General features: G+C 41.4%; 1 protein-coding gene across 1 annotated transcript in view; it reads right to left on the bottom strand.

Moving 5' to 3' along the window:
* Window positions 1-27,178, bottom strand: part of LOC119734406 (fibrillin-1-like) — a 47,513-nt gene extending 20,335 nt beyond the window's left edge. Inside the window, exons 1-33 of the mRNA XM_038207903.1 lie at window positions 27,142-27,178; window positions 25,869-26,123; window positions 25,289-25,531; window positions 24,602-24,850; window positions 24,158-24,412; window positions 22,921-23,172; window positions 21,965-22,029; window positions 20,032-20,124; window positions 19,059-19,226; window positions 18,352-18,486; window positions 17,758-18,208; window positions 17,147-17,326; window positions 16,144-16,254; window positions 15,513-15,733; window positions 14,813-14,897; window positions 13,635-13,799; window positions 12,946-13,062; window positions 12,252-12,509; window positions 11,273-11,425; window positions 10,525-10,706; window positions 9,882-10,062; window positions 8,942-9,088; window positions 8,267-8,398; window positions 6,587-6,712; window positions 6,061-6,309; window positions 5,265-5,393; window positions 4,433-4,552; window positions 3,837-3,953; window positions 3,300-3,419; window positions 2,972-3,106; window positions 2,600-2,731; window positions 1,377-1,502; window positions 700-837 (exon numbers count right to left, since the gene is read on the bottom strand). Of these exons, the coding sequence (XP_038063831.1) occupies window positions 700-837; window positions 1,377-1,502; window positions 2,600-2,731; window positions 2,972-3,106; window positions 3,300-3,419; window positions 3,837-3,953; window positions 4,433-4,552; window positions 5,265-5,393; window positions 6,061-6,309; window positions 6,587-6,712; window positions 8,267-8,398; window positions 8,942-9,088; window positions 9,882-10,062; window positions 10,525-10,706; window positions 11,273-11,425; window positions 12,252-12,509; window positions 12,946-13,062; window positions 13,635-13,799; window positions 14,813-14,897; window positions 15,513-15,733; window positions 16,144-16,254; window positions 17,147-17,326; window positions 17,758-18,208; window positions 18,352-18,486; window positions 19,059-19,226; window positions 20,032-20,124; window positions 21,965-22,029; window positions 22,921-23,172; window positions 24,158-24,272 (4,603 nt within the window). The 5' untranslated portion in view covers window positions 24,273-24,412; window positions 24,602-24,850; window positions 25,289-25,531; window positions 25,869-26,123; window positions 27,142-27,178. The remainder of the gene's footprint in view (window positions 1-699; window positions 838-1,376; window positions 1,503-2,599; window positions 2,732-2,971; window positions 3,107-3,299; window positions 3,420-3,836; window positions 3,954-4,432; window positions 4,553-5,264; window positions 5,394-6,060; window positions 6,310-6,586; window positions 6,713-8,266; window positions 8,399-8,941; window positions 9,089-9,881; window positions 10,063-10,524; window positions 10,707-11,272; window positions 11,426-12,251; window positions 12,510-12,945; window positions 13,063-13,634; window positions 13,800-14,812; window positions 14,898-15,512; window positions 15,734-16,143; window positions 16,255-17,146; window positions 17,327-17,757; window positions 18,209-18,351; window positions 18,487-19,058; window positions 19,227-20,031; window positions 20,125-21,964; window positions 22,030-22,920; window positions 23,173-24,157; window positions 24,413-24,601; window positions 24,851-25,288; window positions 25,532-25,868; window positions 26,124-27,141) is intronic.
* Window positions 27,179-27,474: the final 296 nt, after the last annotated feature.

Here is a 27,474-nt window from a genome sequence, read left to right as displayed (position 1 = left end):
ATGACAAACTTCAACTATATTTGGCATCATGTGAGTAAATACAAAAGTTCAATGCACCAAACAGTTTTCTGCCATATGGCCGTACGAGAATTGGGATACATTTTTTGGACCCCATGCATAGTACACAGTGCTTCATTACCACTCTTGAGAGCTCCAGTGGAAGTGCCTCATAGCATTGGTGCACTTGTCCATTTGCGTAAGGCATAAAATACACAGTATTTATTTATTCTTAATATGTACAAATCCCATAGAATCTTCACGTATTAAAGTGTCAGACACTGTAGGCAATGCATTCAAGGGTCCCTCGCATCTGTCTGTCCCAACTTTCTCTTTCCAACCATAACGGGGGCACTTGTGATACACAGTCCATATGTTTGATTGCTTCTGCAACAAATCCGAAAATTCAAGGTGAACCGTAGCCATACTTTGCCACAAGCATATCTTGGCGATCATCTTTCTTAGTTAGGCCGAAATCCGGTGTTTGTTTTTTTGCACACTGTAAAAAAGATGGGCAAAATGAGTTGATAATTTGACCAACGCTGGTCGAATTATCAACTGCCTACACTCTTGGGCAAATTCTTCCCAATAGTTTGACAGTTTTTACCCATTTCAACCCAATATGAGGTCATTTCTTGCCAATGCTGGGTAAATTACATTACTCAACAGTGTTTTATCCATTATTTTTCACAGTGTACATACTTTCGCAAGTTTGCCCATCCCCTTCGTATCCCATGGTGCAGTTGCATTGGAATGAGCCCACCAGGTTGGTGCACGATGCGAAGGGACTGCAGTTGGCGTAGTTCGGGTCGTTGGTGGGCAAGGAACATTCATCAATATCTGGGGGAAAACAAATTCAACTTCAAATGTTAATAGACCCATGAAGTTTTTTTCAATTAACTTCACATTGTGTCGATAATGCGTTTACGATTTCTGATATTTGAAGAAAAAAAAATTTAAACCAATAGAAATATGACAAAGTTGTGAAAGCTAGCCGAGATCTTCAGGAATATCAGCATATGTCAAACTAACATCAGGTATTCCATTAATCAACACCACAACTGAAACAGGAACATCATTTCAAGTACTTGGTGGCATGATATCATGCCAAGTGTGAATTCAAAGCACGCTACAAACCGTGCAGGGCTAATAACTGATGGAAATAGAACCCATGGTTTTATTGTGAAGTCCAAGTACCCCCTCAAAAAAAGTATCATAAAAGGTCTTATGCTGTTACGAGTATCCAACTGCATAAGATAATACATGTGTTATAAATGTCAATTGGGGTCTCGTAAAAAATGTAAAACACCAAACAAACACTCACATTAAATTGTAATCATACCAAAACATAAAAAAAATACATTCACAAAGTGCATTACCAAAGCATAGCTGTCCTGTGCCAGTGAATCCGTCCTTGCATTGGCAGGTGAAGGAACCGTTGTTGTTCAGGCAGTCAGCGTCGATGTGGCAATCATTCAAGGTGTCGTTCAAACACTCGTTGATGTCTGTCAAAATTAACAAACATGAATCTTATTTGACAGAGCATTAATTGAACTAAAGTGGGAGCTGCACAATGTCCCAAGCCATTGACAAGGGCGGATCCGGGGGGGGGGCAAAGGGGGCCATGCCCCCCCCCCCAAAAAAAAAAACGAAACCAATTTTTTATTTTTTTTATGTGACATCGCAATAAAGGCAGGCAATGAGTACACCACCATCTTTTCCTCAAAAAAACATTGGTTAAAGTGGTCAGAAATTGCCTCAGATCGCACCACAGAGCATTAGAATCCAAATTTTTTTCGGGGCCCTTAAGCGGGCCCCGAACCCCACGCCGTAATTTTTTTGACCCACTTTTTGGGGGAACCAAATTTTTTTTGGCCCCCCCCCCAACTTTTTGGGGGGACCAAAATAAATTTTGGCCCCCCAAAAAAATGTGTTCTGGATCCGCCCTTGGCCATTGATGCCTTGGTTCTTGGGAGTGTCAGCACAACATGATTACAATTAATTTTTGGCAGTGACAAGGTCTCTTTGAATTGAGTGGTTTTGGATGCGACTCCGAGGGTTTCTGTCAACAACATGTTGCAGTGACTATCCATAGCCATATTGACAGAATTACAGATATGGCTTATTTTGGTCTTCACAGGTTGTGGTTGACTACTGGTACACATGTAGGTCCTTAACTGACTTTCGAAATTTGTCCAACAAATGAAAATCCAAAAGGTCTTGAAAAGTTAACAAAATTTGTAATTAAGAGGCTAAGAATTTCAAACTGCAGATTTCAGCTTTGTTTACTCCTGTTCACAATACTTATCTTGGTGTGCATTTTGTGAATCGAAGTTTGAGATTCTTGTTCACAGTCATGGAACAAAGAATAAGCTGACATCTCATTGAGTTTTGAGCCTTCTGGAACACATGCCTGCATTTTTCCATGATTCACTCACACACACATGATTGCTGATAATGAACATGTTGTAAAGTGCACAACGGGCCTATTCCCTTAACTGATAAATTGAAAATGGGATGGCTTCGTCAACCCCCAAAGTGGAACTTTGTAAAGTTTCCAAAGGCCCCTAGGTGCACACGCCTAGCAGGAAAGGGTCCTCACCTGAGCAGGATCCGTTGAAAAATTCGCTGCTGAAGCCAGGCTGGCAGTCACAAGTGAAGTAGGGTTCATCGTTGACGCACATCTGGCTCATAGCATCGCAGTTATCGGTACCAGCTTGGCATTCATTCACATCTAAATATCATGAAATAATGCCGTGATGGTTTGTCAGAGCCCAGACTTCAAGTAAGAATCAAGTAGACTACAGTGATCGTTAACCTATACAAATTCTACCGGACAAGCAGTACTTTTATTTGAACAGAGCCCCACCCCAAAATACACCTATTGCGGTTGATTCAGCACTTTTGCTAAGCAATATTTCTGCTCAGCAGCCCCACGAAATTGGTTCCTAGTTTCATTGTTAGATTGACATACCTGAACAGGTCCGTTGGTCACTATTGAGAGTGTAGCCGGGATAACAACTACACTCATAACTGCCGTCCAGGTTATCACACATGGAGTTGGCACCACACATATGAGGATCACTCTGGCTTGTACACTCATCAATATCTGAAATGCAGTCAGAAAAGGTGAAGTTATAAGAATGTTCTCTTAAACCCACGGAACTGTTTTCCGCAAATGTTTTCCAGAAATACAAAATCGCTCAATTCCTGAAAAGAAATCTGATGTTAAGCTCATTTTGTTGTGACATACCAACAAATAAAAACAAGTTTGAAAGGAAGAAAGTTTACGAATATTATACCTTCACAGACAGTGAGATCACCATCGGCTGCATATCCTGAGTAGCAGCGGCACATGTCTGCATTGCTGGCTCTGTAGCAGTCACCCTGGGTGCAATTTGTATTCAAACACATCATTCCAGCTGTGGGAGAAAAATAAATACAAATCGGTCATTGCAATGGCAAAGAAGCTTACACTGTATTACATTGTATTACTTGAATTTATTTACTGATGAATCTACAAAACAGACAGTGCTGGGGCAGTTTTGGGCAGTACACTGACCAATGGGTTAAGATATTTGGAAGTAAAGATAATTACACGAAATTATTAAGCTTCTTTCGAGGGTTATCGGGGAAGTATTTTACTATGATGTTTCCTAACTTATTCAAATTCCTTCATTTTTTAAATGATATTTTTTACAGAAATCGAACGAAGATATCAATTTGCTCACTGTAAATACGGATCATTTTATAGCATTCTTCTCCATCTTGATTTACAAATGCACAGTTGGGATCCCAAACTGGCTCATTCAAGGAAAGTGCGCAACTGAATGTCTTACCTCGGCAAACTCCTTCTTGAAGGGTGAAACCAGTGCTACAATTGCAAGTAAATGATCCCTCAGTGTTGGAGCACTCTTGCTGGCAGTCGTCTAGACCAAGAGTGCATTCGTCAATGTCTGTACAAAAGGAAGTGCATCAGTGAATCGCAACAAATGGCACAACTAAATATTTGGAGTAACGTGCTGACAATTTTGAAAAGGGTCATCGTTCTGTCATTGCAAATCCCTTGTTACTGGACTATTGAATCGACCTGCTGCAATTTACTTAAGAAGATATTTGTGTTGGACAATGGACTTCACGATAATGGAAGGGGATGGTTGCAGCTTGGGTTGAAATGGCAACAAAGGCTTATAATATAAATGCAACATCCAGCAGAAAAGCTTTGACTAAAGAAAATGAAAAGTCTTCGCCTCAATACTTAAAGTTAGAGAATTTATTTACTGAGTATAATGGCTTTGACAGCTGAAACATTAACCAAAACAGTCACACTTTGCCAATGTTCTTAGAAAGCAATTTACAATTTCTGTTTTGCCTTTGACAAAGATTTTGTTACAATGTCAGGGTGCTGAAGTGTAGAGATTATTTGACAACTCACCTGTACAGGTCTGTCCGTCCCCTGTGTATCCAGTCACACAGTCACACTGATAGCTGCCCACCGTGTTGGTGCAATTAGCGTTCGGAGAACAATCATTGCTTCCCTGACACTCATCGATATCTACAACGATCAAAGTTTGTGACAAGAAAGGAAAGATTTGTTTACCCCAAAACAATACTTTCATTTCAATTGGTGTCAAAGTCATATTCTTTATTCTTAATTAGGCAGCGCATCAAGGGGTGTAGCAAATAGGCCGGAGTTGTCACCAAAAAATATTTCAGTCAGCCAGAGCCTCAGTTGGCTACTGAACCACCATGGGCGTGGCTGCCATGAAAAGTGCCACCTATTCTCCGATAAGGTCCAAGGGATTTGAACATCGCCTCCTTAGGTCAGATGGTGCACAGTCCCCCACCCCCACCAAATCTTTGCCTTTGCTACTTCCTGCTATTTGCCGAGGGAAAAGTTCCTGGCTACCTTCCAAAACAGGGGATCGTTCAGCAAATATGTTGTCACACACCCAATCAAATTAAGTCTTACTATGCCCCTGATATGAGCACATCTTCCCATCTTGTCAACTACCTCAAGCCTACAAATTAAAAAAAGTATTCCTTCGACACAAAGCACTGGCAACATAACAATAATACAATTTTGCCCTTTCATTTTAGAAAATTGTATCAGTATCTGCGAAGAAGGTTTTGGTATAAAAAAAAAGGGAGGATACCTCCGATTTTCAGTCCGCTGTTTTGTTCCCGTCGCAGGCCTAATAACATGTTGGACCTACAAGGGACACTAATAATACACGTATACAGCACACTTAGTATGTTTGATTTACCTGTACAGTTTGTCCGACCGTCTCCAGTATATCCATCCTTACAGCTGCAGTCAAAGCTACCCACTGTGTTGCTACACTCACCAGTAACGGCCATACAATCGTCCTGGCCCGTGGTACACTCATTCAAATCTGGAATCAACAACAATGGCAGAAAACTAACTTGGCTGCATGCGCTGATGATATTTTTCGGTTATGTGTTTGTTCTATGGTGTGTACTTATAATAATGAATATCTTTAGTCATAGATGTTTGTTTTGAATACGTCCTAAGCAAGGGCGGATCCGGGGGGGGGCCAAAGGGGGCCATGCCCCCCCCCCAAAAAAAAGAAACCAATTTTTTTTTTTATGTGACATCGCAATAAAGGCAGGCAATGAGTACACCACCATCTTTTCCTCAAAAAAACATTGGTTAAAGTGGTCAGAAATTGCGTCAGATCACACCACAGAGCATCTAGAATCCAACAATTTTTAAATCCTTAAGCGGGCCCCGAACCCCACGCCGTAATTTTGTTGACCAACTTTTTGGGGAGATCAAATTTTTTTTTGGCCCCCCCCCCCAAAAAAAATTGTGTTCTGGATCCGCCCTTGGTCCTAAGTTGGTGAGGGTGATAGAGTTATGTTAGAAGTTGACAAATCAGATTGACAGCCCTGGCCTATGTTCGTCATACAAATGAGACTCTGAACAGAGTATAGTATTTTACAGTGCATCTCCAAAGATCCCCCTGGCTGGCTGATATCACTAAAGCCATCACAACAATAACTATCTCTATACTACAAAATTGCGATAACATTACTTACCCGTACACATCACTCCGTTGCCAACATAACCAGTGTTGCACTGGCATATAAAGCTGCCTTGAGTGTCCGTACATTCAGCGTTCTCATGACAGACTGGCAACGATGCGGCACATTCGTCTACATTGGTGCAGTTGGTGCCGTCGCCAGTCCAGCCATCCCCACACGCACACGTGTATGACCCCACGGTGTTTGTGCAATCGGCTTCAGCATGACAGTTATCATCCAGGTTCCGTGTGCATTCATTCAGATCTATCGATATTTATTATAGAAAGTCATGTTGCGAACAACAGTTTCAGCTGAATGTGACTTCACGCCAACTTTTTGACGCTGCTTGTTCACAAAATTTGACCGCATTTTAACACCGACGGGTTTTGCTATGAAAGTTTTGTTACACCAGATTCACTTCACATTTGCATTGGTAATGAAATCGAGATAACCATGTGTTGTATCTGCTTGGTACACTGCACATTGTTTGCATCATAATCAGGCAATTAATTCCCAAATCAGTTAGTACATATGACCTTACCTTGACATGTCTTGCCATCACCTTCATATCCTGCAATGCACACACACATGTACGAGCCTATGGTGTTTTCACAGTTAGCTTTCTCGTCGCAAGTATAGGTACTATTGTCCATGCATTCCAAGAGGTCTGAGAGATTATTGGGAAAAAAATGAAAAATCATACTTTGATTCCAAATTCATGAAGATTATGTCATTTTGTATGCCTCCATTACTGGAAATACTGACTTAACAATGAAATGAGAAGAAAAGTGAAAACAGCAGAATTTCTGTGCGTATTCTTTTTTTATCATTATTTGTTTGTAATAACTGAATTTCCACAGAAGACTTTTGAGAGCTTTGCCTGACTTAAATTAAACTTCAGAAAACTTTCAAAAAGAGGATTTTGGTGCCGCATTACCGTGTGTTACTTTTCTCATTTAACTCATATTCCTCGGCTTATTATTCACCTGTCTAGGCTTAATTGCCTAGCTACACATTTTGAAACACCTGAAAATACACACAAATTCCCACAAGTCGCCACGGGTAGTGACAACTCAGATCCACAGTGTAACAAACAGTACTTCCTTTCCCAATGTTCCTCCCCTGCATTTTTGAGTTGACCACATCGTAACTTAATAACTTAATTGTGAATGATTTGCAGTTGTCTTGGCTGTGACTTTAACATTGTGGTATGTTCAGTATCATCATTTGTACAGTGGAAAGGCAAAATTACAAACGCCGTTTTATCAAACATTTGGCTATGATGAACATCCATTTTGGCTCCCAGTTTGTGTGTAGAATGTTATACCAAGCACTGACATCTGAAAATTACTATTCTGAGCTGTGTACATTTTGGATTCAAAACTTGTTTGTGTTTTATTGTTTTCTTCAATTTTGCTTAACTAAACACCGTAAAATAGAGGGGTCTTAATTTTGAATCTGATCGTCTTATGATACAGTCATTTATATATGCATTTTGAAAATGTTGTTAGCTACATTTTCATACCCCGTTTGCCAACAAAGACTGTAAATCGTCCAAGATTGACAAAGGTTTATGAAAAATGATGCAGTTTGAAAAGTTGAAAATTGAAAGAGTACGCGAGTGGCAATCGCTGCGTGACAATGTCACACTGCCTGAAACGAACGGCAGGGAATATCGCGGATCGCACAATGCTTGTATGCATGAGAGCACACGACATTGAATTAGCCGTGCTTCGTGCGGGCAATGTGTAGGGGTCAATCACGGTCATGTGTGGTTCCGCTAAGCAATTTCTCCTCGTGTAAACTTTAAATTTCCAATTTTTCAAACTGCATCAATTTTTCATAAATCGTTGTCAATCTTGGACCGTTTACAATCTTTGGTAGCAAACGGGGTACCAAAATTTAGCTAAAAAATTCACACAAAAAGGACGTCATCATCAACACGATCAGATTAAAAATTATAACCCCTCCAGTAAGTATGGACATTTTTTGCGGTTCATATCAAACCTCTGGATACTGAGTTTAAGCTGGCAGAAACGGTTGGGCTTTTAAAAGCTAACAAAAAAGCTTCTATCGCATTTTGGAAATACGCTGTTCAGGTGTCTGTAGTGACGTACATCAGCGGTCCAAATCTCTCTTTGTAACCATCCAGAGGGTACATGTATTTGTTCCCAGAGTACAAGTAATTTTGAAAACTTCTCGACTGTTTTCCATCACATACCTGTACACGACGTTCCATCCATAAAGTCGTCCCTGAAGCCTGGCTTACAGTCACACTCATAGCTGCCCTGGGTGTTGTTGCACACAGCGTTGACGCTACAGTTGTGCAGGTCCAGTTCACATTCGTCAATATCTACATCATCCAAAATAAACACAACCATTCTAAACTACTGGTTTGACAGAGTCCAAGCCTGACACACAAAAACACCGACATGCCCCAAATCCTCAGATAACAAAGGGGTAAAATCAGATTTGAATGACAATTGGAAAATTGGAAAACACCTTCAAAGAAAGAAAAATGCTAAATTGGGGTAATTCCATCTCAGTTGAAAGAACCTAGTTGAGGCTTGTTGTGTTTTGGGGGGAGGGGTGGCAGAAATTGAGGAGACAATTAGAAATTACCCTAAATATTAGTGTCTGCGTCACACAAAGTGAATGATAACTTCACCACAGGAAGGTTTCAGGAAAGCTTCAACTATAATGCCTGATATATTGGGCCTATTGCGGATACCCTTTTCTGCACTTGATCCTGATAATAATGAGATGACTTCTTATGTATTCCATCTCTCACTTTCACAACACTATAACGAGCACAACCAACTTTTTTCTACAGGGTTATCTTGGTATTTTGCAGGTTAATCTTCGTGTTTGTGAATACAAAGAACACAGTGCATACCAATGCATCGCCTGTTGTCAATGTACAAGGAGTAGCCAGATTCACAGCTGCAGTTGTAGTCCATGAGGAGGTTGTTGCAGATCTGATCGCAGCCTTGTCCACCGCTGCTGGCTGGCTCGTCTTGGTACAGCTCACACTCGTCGATATCTGCAGGAAAATCAGCAGCAAATCTAAAGGGTAACACGGTAAGTCATCCACAGTTAACGTGAGATCCTTACAACTCATTCATAAAGCACTCACTATCAAAATTAGAATCGTTCTGTAGTTTGTTGATATCATTTCTTTTGAGGGAGGGTGGTTGAGGTGGCTCGTCGCCCTCTCCATATTAATTCCAAGAACATTAGTCTCCATGTGTTGACGATGTCAACCCCTCATTCCACCCCATTAGAGGAAAAATTCTGATTCAGAAACTGTAAGAGTACTTAAGATTGGCAGAGGATGAATAATGATGACATGCTAAGGGGCTAATGTTGCAAGCTACACGCAAACCTTGGCCGACCATGCATCATGGTGCAAAAGGTTATCTGCTCCTAGCTAATTTACTTTATGCACAGGAGGATCTTTTTAACAAACTAATCCTTAGCATAGCAGCGACTATACTACATTGTACTGCATTGTCTCTATTCCCTGATGTACCCATAAATCTATACGGTCGACGAAAGTTTTTTGGGCAGAACACAGAGAGTAATAGAACATGTCGCATTTGTTTAAACAATTTAAAGTTGTGGTCATGTGATGCAAACTTGGAGCAACCTGTTCTCTCCTGCACTGCAAGTATATCTCTTGAAATATAAGTGGTTTAAAAGTGTTGACATTATTGTTGGCAAAATAACTTGCACAAAATGCTATAATTTGCATGTTGCTTGCTTAACTCAGCATATCATCACAAGGGAATAACGGGTTAAATTTCAATGCTCAAACCAAGGGAGTCTTGGCCTACCCTGACAGAACCTGCCGTCACCCTCAAGTCCTTGAGGGCAAGGTCCACAGGTGTTGTTCAACGACGGTGGCACTTCATCGAAACAAGCCACGCCCATGAAACAGGGGCCGTCCTCACATGCGTCGAAATCGACTTCACAGAACTCACCACTCCAGCCAGGATCACACTCGCATAGCACCACCTAGATATGAAATGATTGACAATGTCCAAAAATATAAATATATAAATGAATGTGAAAAACCGAAACCACTTAATTTCGTTGGTTACGTTGTTACAGATATTCACATAGCCTAATTTAGGTAGTGTCTATCAAATTGGGACTTAAAGCCTCTCAAACAGAACACCTTTCTGAGAAAACCCTGTGTTTCAGTTCGGACCCAAGCTGAACCACTACATGTTGGGAATCCCTTTCACTCTATACACAAGCATCCAACACAACTTTTACATGGGTCTGCTCTCCACAGTGGTAAGGTCGAGAGGCTCTATATCTACCTGCCTAGAAAATATGACCCAATGTATGAACTGGCAGTCAGTCAGTCAGTCGAAGAGTCGGGGAGTCATTCAGTCAGTCAGTCAGAGAGTCGGTCGATCGGAGGACAACAGGTTCGCCCTTTGGGTCCAGCAGAAATCACTAACCACTCACCCCAAAACGGTCTTCGACAACATCCGTGCCCATCACAAACTCATCCCACAGGCACGTGCCACCGTTCATGCAGTCACAGATTTGTACGGTAGGTTCGTGCGTGCCATTAGCTTTGCCATCTGTTGCTAGGAAACCAACCATGACCTTTGACTTGTCCGCTGGTGTCCATGTGAAGAGACCACCTGTAATATAATATGGAAGTGGCATTTGAGCTAGCTTTTGAAATTAAAAAAAAATTTTTTTTGCTGTACTCATGCTTTAAGATGTGTTGTCCGAAGTATTTTGTTGCCCAACAGGGTGGATTGACTGGGCTGGTGTCTGTCCCAATCATAATGGTTGATGGAATGATAACCAGGCTACTCGCAGGGCAGATCAATAATAAAAGCCTCTTTTCCCATGGTTGCAGAAGCCCACACTAGAACAGAGAGGGGGTGTTATTAAAATAAAGCATACAAGTTGAAAATTCGTTGAGAACAAAAAAAATAGTTGAAAAACATGGATAGATAAGTCCAATGGTTGACTGGTCGGTCGGGGCGGAGTAGGGTCGGGGAGGGTGGGGGAGAGGGGGGCTAGGGGCTTGTAAGCCTTGACAAGAGCTATATGCCGTTGGTTCAAGTCACACTCATTTACGGCTTATGAGTTTTTTCTCAAAGATTAATTTGACTGCAAAGCGTTACACTGCTCTTATCAAAATAATGTTGATGGAAGGCAAGGCCAAAACTACTTCGTAGAGGCTAGCTGTGTTTACCGTCTTCGGTGATGGATGCACCTTCGATTGGCTCAACCAATGCAAATGTAACATCGTCTCCATCAGGATCCACGGCTTCCAGTTGTTCTGTGAATTGCACTCCCACCATCACCCTGAAGGTATCCGAAGCGGTTATGTTTGGTGGAAAGTTGGCTGCAAATTGTGCAAAAATAGTACATTTTATTGCCCTACAGTAGAACGATACATAAAACAAATATCGATATACTTGACATTTGGCCAAAACGATCATGAAAAATGTTGGCTTCCAAATGTTTGTACAATCATACAGATCAATAATGGCCGACAATTGGTTTCACAAATGACCACTATACAAAAATTAATAATCTTTTGTGTACCCCATTGTGTCCATTGTATAGTGAAGTTCTACTGCAATTAAAATATCATTTGTATGCACGATTGCATTATGGGAAGAGCTCTGTGTGAGGGACGAGCTGCCTATATGCTGGTTTATGCACATACTGGGTGAGTAAAAAAAAACCGAAACCCAAATTGTTTTAGTGAAGTTCTGCATGTAGCGCTTTTAAAATCTAGGAAATGAAAGCCCACTTCTAGCTTGCTTTTAGTACAAAAATCATTCAAATCACTAAAGTACATTTTAAGTTACAGAATTTTAAACACAACCACTGTTTTAAGGTTCTGTCCACGGATCACAAAAAGTTCAGTGTTCTTTCAGCAAAACAAAAACAAATCACAAAGAGATGTGTGTGAATTTTTTCGTTTTGCTGAAAGAACGCACACCATGTAGAACTTCAACAAAACAATATTCCCGACATTTGGGTTTCGGTGGTTTTTTTACTCACCCTGTACAGCACGGAGTATTCACAACTTACTTGTTTATTCTGAATACTGCGCAAACCTGTGGTGCCTTCGCATGAGCATCGCCAGCGTACGGTGTCACAAGATACTGCTCAACCCTGAGTCACCAATAAAGGACTGTTGAACAACAGGATTTACTTACTTGCTGCACTTTCGCTTGCAGAGTTCATTTCATTCAGCATCACTGTAGACTGTCCGATGCTTTCATCCGCCGTCGCCAGTGTGTCAAACAAACACATCTTGTTGTCTCCGCACAGCTCTTGAGCCCTTGCAAGTTTTTCCGGAGTTGCAGCTGCTACAAGATCTTCATAGAAACTTGGCACGAAGGAGTGTTCGTTTGATAATGCCCAAGTCTCGTCACTCACATAGTAGAAGAGAGAATTCGCTTCAGTGATACGCCCTGCATGCAGCCAAAGATAATATATATTTGAACAAGAGGATAAAAAAAAACAGACTTAGGAAAACATTCTCTTTGTTTGGCAAAGAAATATCTTACATGTCTGGTAACTTTCGTGTGCAGCAGCTAAATAAAGAAACTTGAACTATATCAGGGGGTCAGGTTAATGTAGGAACACTTTCCACCCTTTCATCACTATGTGACCTTGGTTTCAATCATGTGGAATATATTTTCGGTCCCTACCTGATTGCGTGGTTTTCCTTGGAATGTCTTTGCAAAGTTTTCCTAATTCAACCTGTTCCTGATCTACCTTGAGGACTCCATTGAATCCTTCCATGGAGTATCCCGGCTGAATGCTAGATTATGATAAATAACCTAAAAATAAAGACACCATGCAAAATGATTTCTCAACGGTCAACAACTGCAATGATTGACTTACAGGTTTCACCAAATTCATAGAAGTCACTTTCAATCATCGCTCCGCCAGCACCGGTGGCTGGTTGTATAGCACCACCACGTCTGGTTGCATCATTGCTTTGGTCGCCATCCCAAATACCTGTACAGCAGATATTTAATCAATCAATCATTCATGCTACACAGACTGAGAACCTGACCTCTAATTACACGAGTATTTGAGAAGGGCAACTGCGTCAAAGTACTTGAAAACTTTATATAGGATGCTTAATTGCTTATTGGCTGCCATGTGGCTTGATGAAGCCAGCTTTACCTGTAGCCTGATTGGGCTACTCCTCCAGCATTCTTCTATGTCGTATGAAATGCAGGGCTGTATTTGTTTGTCTTTGAAGATCTCATTTAAGTAGAGCCTATACTTAATGGGACAGTAGGTCAACATCGCACCCGCTTTTCTCAGACAATAACTCTTAGTATTGTAGTTGAGTCTATTACAGGTATTAAAATCACAATATTGTAATGAACAACAAAGGAATGCCTCTGTCACAGTTCATTTGAATATACGCATGACTTGACGCGGGACTGGATGCCACTGAACTTGTGAGGACTTATAAAAGATGTGTGCATATCGCATTGAAGTCACAATGCATTGTTGAAATTTTAGGCAATCAATTCTGTATTTGGGGAATTGGTTTTCGTAATTTGAGTTGTACTCACCTAGTAATCCTTTGGTTTTTCCTCGATATGTTTGCCCAAACTGGACAGTGATGTCTCCAATGCTGTTGTTTACTCCTACTGTAAACTGAATATCGCCAGGGAACATGGTGACTACTTTGTTAGTTGACGCATCCCTTTTGACAGTCACATTGCCAATTAGCAATCCTAAAAAGGGTGAATGAAAATACAACTCATCACTACTGATGAAAAAAAAGCCAGTGAAAAATCCTTTGTAACAATTTTTTTCACCAATATAATACTAGGTTAAGTGTTACTCAAGTTTTATCTTTATTAAGGCTCCTGAACTAAGAAACCACGACAGGCACAAGGGCTGCTTGTTGCATTCTCAAAACAAAACTGAGAGGTATGGTATAAAGGTACAGGGTGAGTTCAAAGAAAGCGGAACCCAAACCCCCAAAATATATTTCATATAAAAAAAAATGTAGCACCAAACATAATAACGACTGGAAAGCCAAGTTCATAAGCTACTTTTAGATGAAATATAAATTGCTGAAATTGCTCAATCTATTCAACAAAATTTCACCATTTTAAACGCAATGACCTTAAAACCTGTCTCGTCCAAAAAAAAGCAATTTATTGTATGTTTTGACTGTTTGGAACAACAAAGAAAATGACACAGAGTACTTGTTTCAACAACTGTCAACAACTGTAAAACACAATATCGTTATCAACAACCCTGGTTAGGCAAACAATATGATTTATAAAATCCCCCTTTTTTTTAAAGACGGGCCTTCAAAAGGACTTTGTTCAATATTTTTTACTTTTAAACTGGGGTCTTATCTTTGGTGATGTTTGAAGACAACTGTGACGATGATTTTTGAATCGCATTTTTGAACAAGCAATTTAAGTAATTTTTTTTCATCAAAAAGTAGCTTATGAAATTGGTTTTCCACTGTCCAGTCATAATTATTTTGGGTTTTACTCATTTGTTTAAATAAGAAATTTAATTTGGGGGGTTTAAGTTCCGCTTGTTTTGACTCACCCTGTATGATGTCATCTGAAAGGCTCAACAAGGGTCTCGTAACAGGTTGTAGGTTCAATGAAGAATCACTAGAGGTGAAGGATTGCTTGATCAGCACAGATTGTGTAATAATATACCTCTATTAATCAGGGTGGATGCACCGGATCAAATTAAACTCTATCAACTGCAAATGTACCTGCTGTTGTAGGCGTGACAACGTCTCCGTTGACAGTTGTAATCAGACCATCAGCGTTCTCTCTTTTGTTTAATTTCACTTCAACCTGCGGGGAAAAAACACTTCTTATTGAAATATGACAGGTTAGGAAAGCTAGGGCATTGTTTCCTTTCAACTAAACATATTCCAAAAGTGCTCGATCCAGTGCAAAATACGTGCAGAAAATGTGAATTTTGTTTTGTTTTGGGACTAGGTTTTTGCATTTTGTAATACGCGTACCGTATTTTGAAAGGAAAACAAATAAGCGCAAAGATCACAATGTTTCTCCCAAATAACATGTACATGTTATTTGGGAGAAAAATTGTGCATGTGGGAGTTTCTATATTTAAAAATGCCATAACAATTCTAGCTGTTAAGAAATATATTTTCAATCGTATAGATATTGGAACAAGGAGTGTATAGCTATCCTTTCTAATCTACAAAATAAATTTAAATATATTTCCCCTTACTTTGTCAGATGAATTGGCATTTTAACATGTAGATTCAAAAGAATGACCAAGTTCATAGCAACGTGCCAAAAACAAGCATGTCAATTATCTACTTAATTAGCTACAGCTGGAAATTACTCAAGTTTAATAATCAGGTGCAATTCAAATTCAATATAGAAAAATATATTGAACTGTTGCTACATATTCATAATTGAAAGTGAAGTGTTACAAACCCTCCCTTCTCCTGGATACTCTGCAGCAAACCCAGAATAGAATGTTGCATCCGTTAGTTGACCAGTTTCTACATTGGTAGCTCGCTGCGTTCTGCCTTGTAGTTCAAAGATTATCCCTCCGTTGTCGTCTTGGATTAGTGCTACTGTGTATTCACCAAGACCATTGAAGGTGTACTCAACTCCATCCAGGGTTTTGATGTGGGGGTCTCCCCAGAACCAGACTTTTGAGAATTTCCAAAAAGAAAAAAACATTCGGCCAAATTAATTTGACTCAATGCCTGCATTTCCATCTGTTCTATGAAATCAGAAAATGGTCTGAGAGGTTTCAAAACAATCTGCCAGACTCTCTCAATGATTATTGGACCAACCATAATTGTGCATATCTAATTAGTAACTACGCAACCTTTTCCATTGACAAGAACAAGGGCTCAGGCGTGGACCTTTGGAGTGGGTTTTAAACTAAAACTCCCTCTGTCGCAATGATTTGAAAATGTGCAGATGTAGTCAGAATGGATATCATTGATTGGACAGCCGTGATCTGAAAGGTGCGGAATATTCTTCATCAACCCTTGCCTGCGTAAAAGTAACAACAACAACGGCTTCTTAGAGTTCTTCAATAATGCCAACTTACACCAAAATGGTGGTTGATATCTCCAGCAACTCATGGCCGGTCTGTAGTAATTGTAGAGGTTGCAGAGTGTAGAAGCTGAACAGCAGTAATACCGAGGCAGTACTTCCTTATCTGTGTGCAAAAACACGAAGTTTGCTTAATGGCGGTTCAAACAAAACAACAATTATGGAACGTACCCCAGTATTGCTTCTTTCTTGAAATCAAACATCAGATCAACATATTAGATTCACGACTAACAACACCTAACTGCCACAAAACTAGGGCCTAATGTCACATAGCTCCTGTAAACAGAACACACGGCTTTGGATATTGACATGCTATGCACAATTGTTTTTTTGTGCAAATATCGGCCGACAATCAGTCTTTAGCAATGTGCACTGCATGAAATTTGGCTGGAAAACCTGTTTTATACTTGTCAAATATTTTCCTTTTTGTGTGTGTGACATAAAGCAGCTCCGTGAGGATGCCATTGATGAATCTATTAAATGTCTCTCATCTGTGGGTCGATTCAAACATGCCTCATCTCCCGATATCTGACAGAGCTTGCTTCTCATTTGTATTTCAGCATTATTTGGGGTTCTCTCTTAATACGTACTGTTAAATGTTCAAGCTTAGGTTCTGTCTTGGTACAACTGTCCGTGTGTACTTGTTCTTGTTTAGTCCATCCAATATATATGTTCGCCGTTTACATCTTTTTGACAATTCTATTTACTGATTTATTTACTTATTCGTGTATTATAATGCTTGTATTTCTCATTTGGTATGGAAATTATTGTGAGTTTGAATTGAATTGAATAAAATTTTAAATACTGAAATTTCACTTTGACATGTGCATTTTGATGGAAGCTAGGTTGCTCCCATCCCAGCTGCCATTGTACATGTATAAGCAAAGGTCAGACGTTGTTATAGTTCAGATGTAATGGTCTCTGGTTTAAATCTAATGTTGCAAAGCTGTTGGGGACATTCAATTATTCAATTGGGCGCTTTCGTATTAAGTGCTTACCAAACCACTGGTTAAACAGACTAGGTGTGTAAAACAAGGGACTGACTGGATAATGCTCAAAGACAGAAGCAACTATTGCATTCCTGACGCCCCGGAGAAGACTCCATGTTTGTGTGCTGTAGCAGCATAGCGGGCCCGGGGTATTAGGAAACTGAAACGTCCGGACATAGCAAACAGCAGCTGCAAGAAAATTACAATCAATTAAAGAAGTAAACTGGGAGTTATTAGCACGCAAGGAGGTTATACGTCTTAAATAAAGAGAGGGTCAAGTATAATCAGAATTTTGTTTGTGAAAAATGAAAGTGTAGGACTTTCATGTCGAGGATTTGACAATTTCGTCTTTGCGAAATTGAACAGCAAAATGTATTTGGAGATTGTGTCTGCTTTTAGTCAAGGATCCTAACATCTCACCATCCAGTTTTTGTCATGTAAATATTTGGCTCATTTAAATAGTTTAATAAGTGTCAGACTTGTTTTAATTGTTATTTAGTTTAAAAAAGGACCGCACATTCAAAAATGAAAGTAAAGTGTCCACCACTGTTCATGAGGTCATTCAAACATGCCCCAAACATGCCCTTATGATGTAAGGAGGAAGTGGATAAGCTACTCACCGACTGATGAGCTGCTTCCTGAATCGGGAAGGAAATAACTGTAACCGATGTATGCCCATCTTGGGTCGAAAATTGCCTGGAACCAACTGCATGGACAAGTGTGAGCAGTCGCAAACCAGTAGGAAAGGATAAAATTATCAACAACCTGCTCACTGTACCAGTTCCGACAGAACAAGCGGGGATTGACAAAATCGTCTGACAGGCTGTCCAGTCGGTGGACCCAGCGCCCGTATATCCCGGTATTCCCAACCATATTTCCTGGTCGGAAACGCAAGTCACTCGGTATGTCCAGGTAGAATTCAGTGCCAGGTTGTCCGCAGGTGAAGCCCTGGATGACGTTGTCGTTAGGCAGAAGGTCTTTGTTCCAGTTCATGCCGCAGCGCTCGTAGTTGAAGATGACATAGCCATGAGTGTAATCTGTCACAAGCACAGCTTGGAAAGAGTTGGTACTCTGAACAGAAAAAAATAGTAAAGATAAGTCCATTGTAAGTGGCAACACATACAATGTATATCTTTAAAATATTACATCAACCGATTTTGCGACCAGCTTCTCGAAATTGTCTGTTTTTGACAGAAAATGTCACAAATACTTACTTTATCGGGTGAGAGGGCTTCTACATAGCGCCATGTGATGACTAGGGCCCAGGCTGCAGTGAAGCTGCAGTCATAGTGGGCAGTCACGATGCCACTCAACGTAGACAACATGGTGGAACTACTGTCATCATATACCTGGGGGGGAACCAAAGGACCAAACTTGGGGTTTTTTTTGGTTAATTAGGCTCTGTGCACAAGCGTCCTTTCACTCAAGTACAAGGAGAGGAAGACGATTCGTAAGTTTAAAAAAAATGTGGAAGTTTGTACACATTCAGAATGTGGGGGAATCAGGTTGGTGTCCTGGTACTTTCCTCGCCTTCGACCGCTATGACCCAGGTTCGAATCCCGCCTGAGCCAACATGTGGATTGGGTTTTCAGTCCCTGCCTGACTCTGTGGGTTTCCCCACGAATGTTCTTCTGGGGTTTTCCTCCAAACTCTAAAACTGTACTTTCTTCTCGTTGTCTTCTTTCTACAGGTTTCTTCAGGCTACGGAGCTACAGTGCTTATGGCGTTTTTGAGGAATCCTTCAACAAAAGCTTCTTTTAAACCAAGCCACTTTATGACTTGGGTGAAGATGAGTGCTGCTGAGCATTGTTAATAACCTAAGTTGAGTAGCTTTGTTTGGTTGATTGAATAAAAGTACGCAGTTTGATTTTACGTAGTCCAAGATGGAATGGATGAGGTTTCAACCCTGAATCAAACTCACCTGAAAGAAGACATCCCTTGTCGGAAAAAACCTTCTGCTGTTGACGTCTGCCCAAAAGGGAGCTACCATTTTTGTTGGGCCACTGAAGAATGTTTTTGTGGTACTTGGGTAACTGCGTTTATATAGACTTTGCTCGTTTGAAAAGACAATGACGCCATTATCTGTGAACTGATAAAACAGACGACCAAAGATGTGTCATCAGGACCATAAAATAATTCCAATGTTAGATTTGGACGTGGGTCCAGTTTCAAGACAATGCAAAGCACACAAGAGCATACATCAAGGGAAACTTCATAATAACATTAGCTCCATGTACATGTAACCGTCAGCATAATATTTGCACTTATTATTAGGATTAGTTGTTATCATTGTGCCAAACACAGATGCTACACCTTCAATCGCTAAGAAAGTACACTATTTTCTCACTCATTAACGCTAGCGATACACTTTTATAATCACAGAATTATAGCAGAACGTTAACGCAAGAATGGGATCCCTAATAAGCTTGTCCAGTAAGTGGTTTTTTTTGTTATAGCAAGTGTGGCTGCCAATACTCAGTATAAATATTATTACATCCAATTTGAAAGTACTCTAGGTTTTCATTTTAGCGAGCTCTACTGCATTTGATTGATAAAATACGGGCCACATAAGCCAATATCTTCAATTTCAAAACAGGGGCCAATTTCACGGCACTGCTAAGCACAAATATTTGCTTAATACAAAAAAGGTGTGGCTTTTAAAAACAGGTTTTCAGCCAAAACTCCATGTAATGTATATTGCTCGAGATTAGTATTCAGCTGTTGTTTACTTAGCATGACAATCACATGGAGTTTTGGCTGATAGCCTGCTTTTATAAGCCAATTTTTTTTCTGTGCTTAGCAAATTGTTGTTCTTAGCAGCGCCGTGAAATGGGGTCCGGGTGTTATGTTCCATAAATTGCATTTTTGTCATGCTTTTTATTTGTCATACTTACATAGATTTTCTCATGCAGCTCATTGCAGAAAGGAAAGAAATTTGGCGGGCTGATGGTCCGTGAGATCATATCTTTGTTAGAGGACAGCGATGACTGTTGGGACAAAAATGAAAGCATTTATATTACATTGTGTTACATTGGGATTCAATGGCTTAGAATGTGCTGGGGTGGAATGGAGAATTGAGCAGCTTCTTTTTACCACTGCAATATCCCACTTTACAGCACCATTGGCCTCTCTTAACCAAATCCTTCCGTCTGTCATTTTATAATGACAGACGGAGTCAGCGAGTTCCTTGCACTATAACCAGGATGCCGCAGGCAGGTGGAGCTCGTTAGATGTGGCTGCAGTTCGCCTAGGAGAAGGACCACTCTTATCACAACTCAGGGTGGAACTCGTTAGCCTAAGTCGGCAAGCTGCCTAGGAGAATGACAAATCTGCTGATCACAAACCTGCAGTAGAACTCGTTTATAGCCTTGGTTGGCTCTACCAAGAATCACCTGATCGGGTAGTGCCAAGAGTGGTAGCGCGCATGGCCCGTCGGTGTGCAGGCACGTCCCGGCACTCATCACAACTAACCCCCCCCCCCCACCTATTCGGCAAAATAGGAAAAGTACCCCTGGGTTAGGTGCTTTCAAACACCAGGCAGCTACTGTTGAGCATCTTCAATGCATCTGCTCCTGTGCCCAAGCACTTTACTGGTAGTGGATCACGTCTTGTGAAGTCTTCATTGTCGTCTCCCAAATTTACATCGCAGGGAACAAGTCAGTGCAGATGGACTCAGCTATGGGTGGTGGCCGGGGGAGGCTCTTCTGATTTCTGACCCCGACCGCCGAGCAGTGCTGAGAGGACCAGCGACCCACAGCACTTATGAAGGGCCCTTGTGATGACTCCCAATATGCAAATCCTATACCCCCAGTAGCGGGAGTCTGCAGGGACCAGCTTGGCAGCTTCCTACGCGTTTCACCAAGCCTGATGACGGTGCGCTCTTAAACCAACTCTTAAGCTTCTCAGATGCACGAATTAATGATCTCATTCTTTCCACCTACAACACCTAGTCCATGACCAACAAAAAGGTGGGCTTGGACAAGAGGCACAAGCTGGCTTCTTCCTAATACAACTAGAAGTGGCAATGTGCGGAATACAGGAACACAGAATTGTCCACAAGGATGAAATGAGTGAGCATCTGGTCTCTGTACGGCAAGAGAACGGCTACATGCTCTACACCTCCTCGACCTGGAGGAACTCACAGGGCGGGAAGAGGAGGGAGCAACAACGGCCGGCATCGGTAAGGGGCTGAGCCCAGTCGCTGCCAAGATGCTAATCAGCGCAAGTCGTGTGTTCGGCACTCTGAGCTGGAAGCCTCCTCCCTCATCTTTTGGGAACCAACCCAAGGAAAGGAGTCCAGGGCCAAGAGAAGGACAACCTACATCGACGTCCTGAAGAGAGACACAAGAGTTCCCAGAGCTGACGACCTGTTCTCCTGCATGGAGCACCGATCAGACTGAAGGGAGAGAATTAGAGGGGCCCGAGCTGCTGGAGGACAGCCCCCTGCCAGGATCTGAATAGGTCTTACATTGTATTACATGCTGGGATAGTTTTGGGTGGTACAGGGAGTAACAGGTAGGAGTTTGGGGCAGTTAAGACACTAATGAGTTAACAACCCATTCACAACTGAATAATGATTTTACTACATTGTCTTATTCACAAATAAACCCAACAAACCACATGTAGAGTAGCCTACTCGGGTGGTTTGGCATTACAGGGAGTTAAACAGGGTGTGTCACTTATTCACTGGGCGGTAATGATTAATGATATAATATCCATACTGACAGCGTGTTTTGTAAGGTGTACAGTTAAAATCAGGTTTCAAAGTTGATACAAATCAAATATCAAGAAACTTGGGTTATTTTAATGACATGATGTATTACTTACTGGTTGTGTTTCCTCCGAAAGGCGACTATCTCCAACTGCGACTCCAAAGGGAACAAAATTGCCCTCTGTTTTTAAAAGAGATGAAATCATTTTTAAAAAAATGTGACCCTTGAATCCCATTTTATGGACCAAATGCACACACTTATAGATGGCTCATTGGGACAACTTAAAAGAATTCCTAGAACTGAACACATCTCGTATACATGAGTACAATGGTTCAAGCGTGTAGGTGTGAAGTATGCACAAATCTCAAATTTCAGTGGCATGTGCAGTTTGAAATGCTCCGAATGCATCACTGAGTATTCTGTGGAGCAATTGGGTGACGTAGGTGAGCATGCAGCTTCTAAGTAATGGTCAAATATCACCCCCGCAATTGCCCGTTTCCACAAATCTACCCATATCTCAAAAACTTCGGTTTAATGCCAGCACGTAGTGTTTTCCTGCTCAGTTTCAGGAATCACGATGAAAATTTGCAAATTAGGAACAACATCACAGCCCTCCTCCAAAAAAATGTGATTTAAACAGAAACAAGTCATTCGCAGCGACAAAATCATAATTATTAGTCAAAATGAAGCGATCACTAAAAAAAGGCAATTTCAATAAGCAGAAATATATGACCCAGCGATATTTTTGCTAAAAACCAGTCCCATATTGAAAACCAGTCCCAGACTCTTATAACACATGACATGATTTGTCTGTTGCCTGAATTTGTAACACAAATATTTTCTTTTGTTTGAAAACGTTTGTATGTGCATGGCAGCACCACGACATTGGCTCCGATTCACCATGAAATTGGTTCCAATTGGCTGAATTTAACAAAATTGCCAATTAAAAAAATACTGCTCTGCTGATAGAGAAAAAAAATCAGCCATGAACTCAGTGGAATTCGGTCACATTTTCCTAGCTTTAAAACCCTTTTCTTGTTAACGGAGAACCAACACTCATGAATTTCTTACCATAGACACTGAATGAGAAGCTCCTTGATGTGCTGCAGATTTCAACCGTAACACCGCAGGTCACTGTGTGAGATCCAAGACCAAAAGACATGCCTCCGCTCAGAGGCACAGCATTTCCGTTCTGATTGGTACAACTGATGGATTGGCCATCCAAGTATGTGCCTGTCACTGCAGGCCAAGAAACTACGACATCATTCTGTCCAGGCAGGGTACACTGGTCAGCAACCGATGGCACCGTTATGCGTGGCTGTGCTGTGGAGACCAATGGATTAATGACTGAATGTAAATCTCGAGGTATGCGAATGTTTCAAATTCTCAATGAAATCCACAGGTGGAAAAACTTCAATCAAACAAACTACAGAGGGAAACTCACTAGGTGCATAACAAGATTTAAAAACAATTAAAGTTGAACAAAGAAATTGACTGGGGCGAGGTTTGAACCTGTGACCTCCGGGTTACCGTTCTGGCACTCTACCAACTGAGCTATTAAATACACTTTCGACACAAGCTTCAATGAAGCCCTTAGTATGGCACAATTGATAGTGAGGCTGAACTGCCAAGTTAAAGGTTTAATGGCAAAGACATTTCTCTGGATATCAGCAGTTTTCCCATCAAATAAAAATTACCGAGAGTAGAAAATCAGGGAAGGAATTTGACAGCATTTTATTCTATCCACTCCATTCACAAGTACCCCCTCACCGGCAAAGAAAGTACAGTTGAGGGTGACCGACCGACGCCATCTTGCCTGACTGCAATTTAGTGCCGCTGTAGCGTGAAAATCCGACTCCATGAAATGTGGACTCATTGGTAGTATTGCGCACGCGTGGGTATGATACTATGCTATTTTTAGGATCGTTTAAGGAGAGTGACCTGTCACGTGCGAGGGATTCACCAATAATAGGGAAAAAGGGGTCCGATTTTCATAGGAGTCGGATTTTCATGTGACACCGCGACGCGCGGCCGTACCACTGCGTGTACATCGAACAAATCCCCTGGTGTACGTGCGTCACACACAAGGAACGGTGCGTGTCAACCAGCTACATGTCTCACCCATGGGACGTCGTTGCTAGGTAAAAGGGCGCCCTCTTTGTTGGCGCACGGAGCTCATAGGACAAGCGAATGTCAGAATTTTGCTAGTGGACACTTACACCTTCACAACACTGGTTAAAAAAACACAGGAAAGTTATTACGTGTTAAGTAAGCCTTCCCATGTCTTGAATTTTGGACTTGTTCTTACCGAATACATAGAAATCGAAGGCTCCTACTGCCGTGCAGCCAGCATTATTGGTGACAACGCAGGTGTGGACGTGTGTATAGTATTGCAAGTACCACCAACCCCCTGTGAGGGGCATGGAGATTCCCCACGCTATACAGACGATTGGGTTGTTGTCGCTGTGCAGGGCGGTCACTTGGGGCCATGACACCTGGGCATACACCCACCACGGGACCGCACAACGATCAGCTACGGTTGGCAGGTTAAGAATCGGTGATTCTGTGTTGTTAAAAAAGGGGGAAATTTTTAAGAAACGTTTTGCACGCTGTTCAATGCAACACAGACTTTTACAAACCACCAAAATGAATCATTTACATTACAACTTATACTTTATCAATCTTCACACCAAATCCCCAGGCTGGACTCGAACCCACTCCACACAAAACTTTAATGAGCTTTCTTACTTACGTCGGACAGTGAACGAAAAGCTTTTCGAATCTTCACAACCATTGATGGTGACCTGACAGGTCACGGTGTGAAAACCGACAGAAAAGGCGATACCGCCACTGAGAGGCACTGCAACTACTCCTTCACTGCATGAGATGGCTTGTCCACCCAGGTTGGTGTCAGATACTGCAGGCCAGCTCACAGAGGCAGTAGCTACGCCGAAATCAGTGCACTGGTCGTCCACATTGGGCACTATTAGCGATGGAGATGCTGCGGACAAAACAAAACAAAATACTCGTAATGCAGATCATATCTGGGTGGAGTTTAATACATTTTTAGATTGTTCCAACCCAAAACTTTCCTGGCTGTTACTTCTGTATACCGCCCCAACACTTTGATGGACTCATCTGGGAATAAATACAATGTAATGGAGTGTAGTAGAAGTACTAATGGTTAACTCCGCTGTGAGTTTTGTGGCTATAGCTGAGTGGCATGCTGAGTTGTGGAGTAGGGTTCCTTCAAATGCTTTCCGGTCTAGTTGGACCAACAATTTTCAGTTCTGGACATATTTCCTACTACAAGGTTTCACTTTGCTTGCTTCCCTGGGAAGACGGCTTTGCTGCCTGCCGCTTTGCTTGGATTGAAGAGCAAGGATGAGGCACCCCTCTTCCCAACAGACTAAGATGAGGACTGACATGTAAGTCTCACCTGCAACACCAACTGCAAAGCTTTTTGATGCCGTGCAACCACCGTTATTTGTCACTGTGCAGGTTACGGTGTGACTTCCTACCGGGAAGGTACCTCCAACCAGAAACACAGACAATGCACCCGATGTACACTGAATGGTTTGACCATCGGTGTTGGTGGCAGTTACTGAACTCCATGTTACGGTAACTGTTGCCTGATCGGTGCAGATAACAGGGCCCACGGGCACTGAAATTGATGGTGACGCTATTGGGAGAAAAAAATACCCAAAAAGTGAGATGTGATCTTCATATATCCCAAGAGGCAGCAGTAGTTTTTTTGTCAATCAGCATGAACATCAAAGCACAGTGTTCAATGCCATCATAACTGAGGCATTTATTACCGTAATCAAATGGTCAGCTCTCAAAAGAACTGTTTTATTTATGATCCCAGGATGTCTATCAGTGTTAAGTTCTGATACACATTAAAAACAGGGTTTCCACATTTGCTTCAAAATTGAATATCCTGTCATCAGAGGCAAAAGTTTTCATAAACTATGCATGAGCTAAAATATACTGCAGCTACAAAATATAATGCCTGATACCTGATACAACAAATGTGAAGCTTTTTGAGCCTGGGCATCCATCGGAATTGGTAACGCTGCACGTGATAGTGTGTGATCCTGCCCCAAAGGTTCCACCAGAGGTCGTCACTCCAGTTCCGCCTCCAGAATCAGTACAAGTGATGCTTTCACCCACAGCATCGGTGGCAGTCACAGCGGGCCAAGTCACAGCTACTGTAGCAGAACCTTCATCGGTGCACTGCGGACCCACCGTGGGCACAGTCAGAGACGGGGAAGCTGTGTCGAACACAATATCAAATGCCTTTCAAAAATTGTTAAAATGTAAGGCTGAAAGAAAATACTTTATTAGGACTTCATTCTGTGGCCTCTGGAATACTGTACCGGTGTTTTATCAATTGAACTATACCAAGCCCTATGTTGACAGTCTTCCAACTTGTCAATGTGTTTGTTCAAGGAGCACCGGTCAGAAGTCATCAGTCTACACTCAACCAAAAAAAAATCCCCCTTCCAATACTTTTGTCTAACTGAAAAACTACTGGGCACATCTTGCTTAAATTACGACTGATCTGTACAGACATTCCTTAGCAATCCAGCCATACTCTTTGTTTAGCCCACAACAGTGATAATGTGTACAAAATTATGCAATTTATGACAAATGGTACCGGGAAAAAAAGTTGCACTTTTGTATGCGTGCAAGGTGAGTGTGGAAAACAACTTCCACGTATACAAAAGTGCAACTGGTTTCGGTATCATTTGTCATAAATTGCATATATTCGTACACATTACTACTGTTTTGGGCCTAATAAAGAGTACAGCTGGATTGCTAAGGAATTGTTGTACTGATTAGTCGTTATTTGAGCGAGAGGTGCTCATTAGTTTTTGAGTTAGACAAAAAAAGTATTGGAAGGGGGGACTTTCGTTTTTGGTTGATTGTATATGCAGCATGTAGCCAGGGATCACGCCAAAAGACATGATACAAGCAACATGAGTAATTCTGCTGACCTGGGTATGGCGAACAGGGATCACATATGAAGGAAATTTACTTAAAAACTAACAAGTAAAAAGGAAATGGACCGGGGGAAAATACAATGCATATTAGGTTGAACATATATAAATTTACTAAGCGGGACTCAAACTTCCATTGAATTGGCATTCAACCAACTAAACTATATAATATGGTGGCAGTATTCCTATGTCTTGGTTAAGAATGCTGCCAAATTTTGAGACAGATGATTTGCAGGATCAATTTCACAATACATTTAGCAGAATTAATGGTTCCAGACTTGTTCAATACCTGCTACAACAAACGTGAAGCTATTGGAGCCTGTGCAACTGCCAGAATTAGTTACAGCGCACGTGACTGTATGCGATCCTACTCCAAAGGTTCCACCAGTGGTTGTCACACTGGCTCCATCTCCAGAATCACTGCAAGAGGTGCTTCCACCCGCAGCATTGGTGGCAGTTACGACAGGCCACGTTACAGAGGCTGTAGATGCAGCAGCATCTGCACACTTAGAATTCACCATTGGCACATTCACAGTTGGTGTAGCTGTGTACATGACATTTGATAAGTATCAATTAATGTCAAAGTTGACAACAATACGACGAACAAATTTTGCACAACGGA

The sequence above is a fragment of the Patiria miniata genome, unplaced genomic scaffold (genome assembly GCF_015706575.1).
Source record: "Patiria miniata isolate m_02_andy unplaced genomic scaffold, ASM1570657v1 HiC_scaffold_27, whole genome shotgun sequence".
Taxonomy (NCBI): Eukaryota; Metazoa; Echinodermata; class Asteroidea; order Valvatida; family Asterinidae; genus Patiria; species Patiria miniata.
This window is presented reverse-complemented; position numbering and strand designations above follow the sequence as displayed.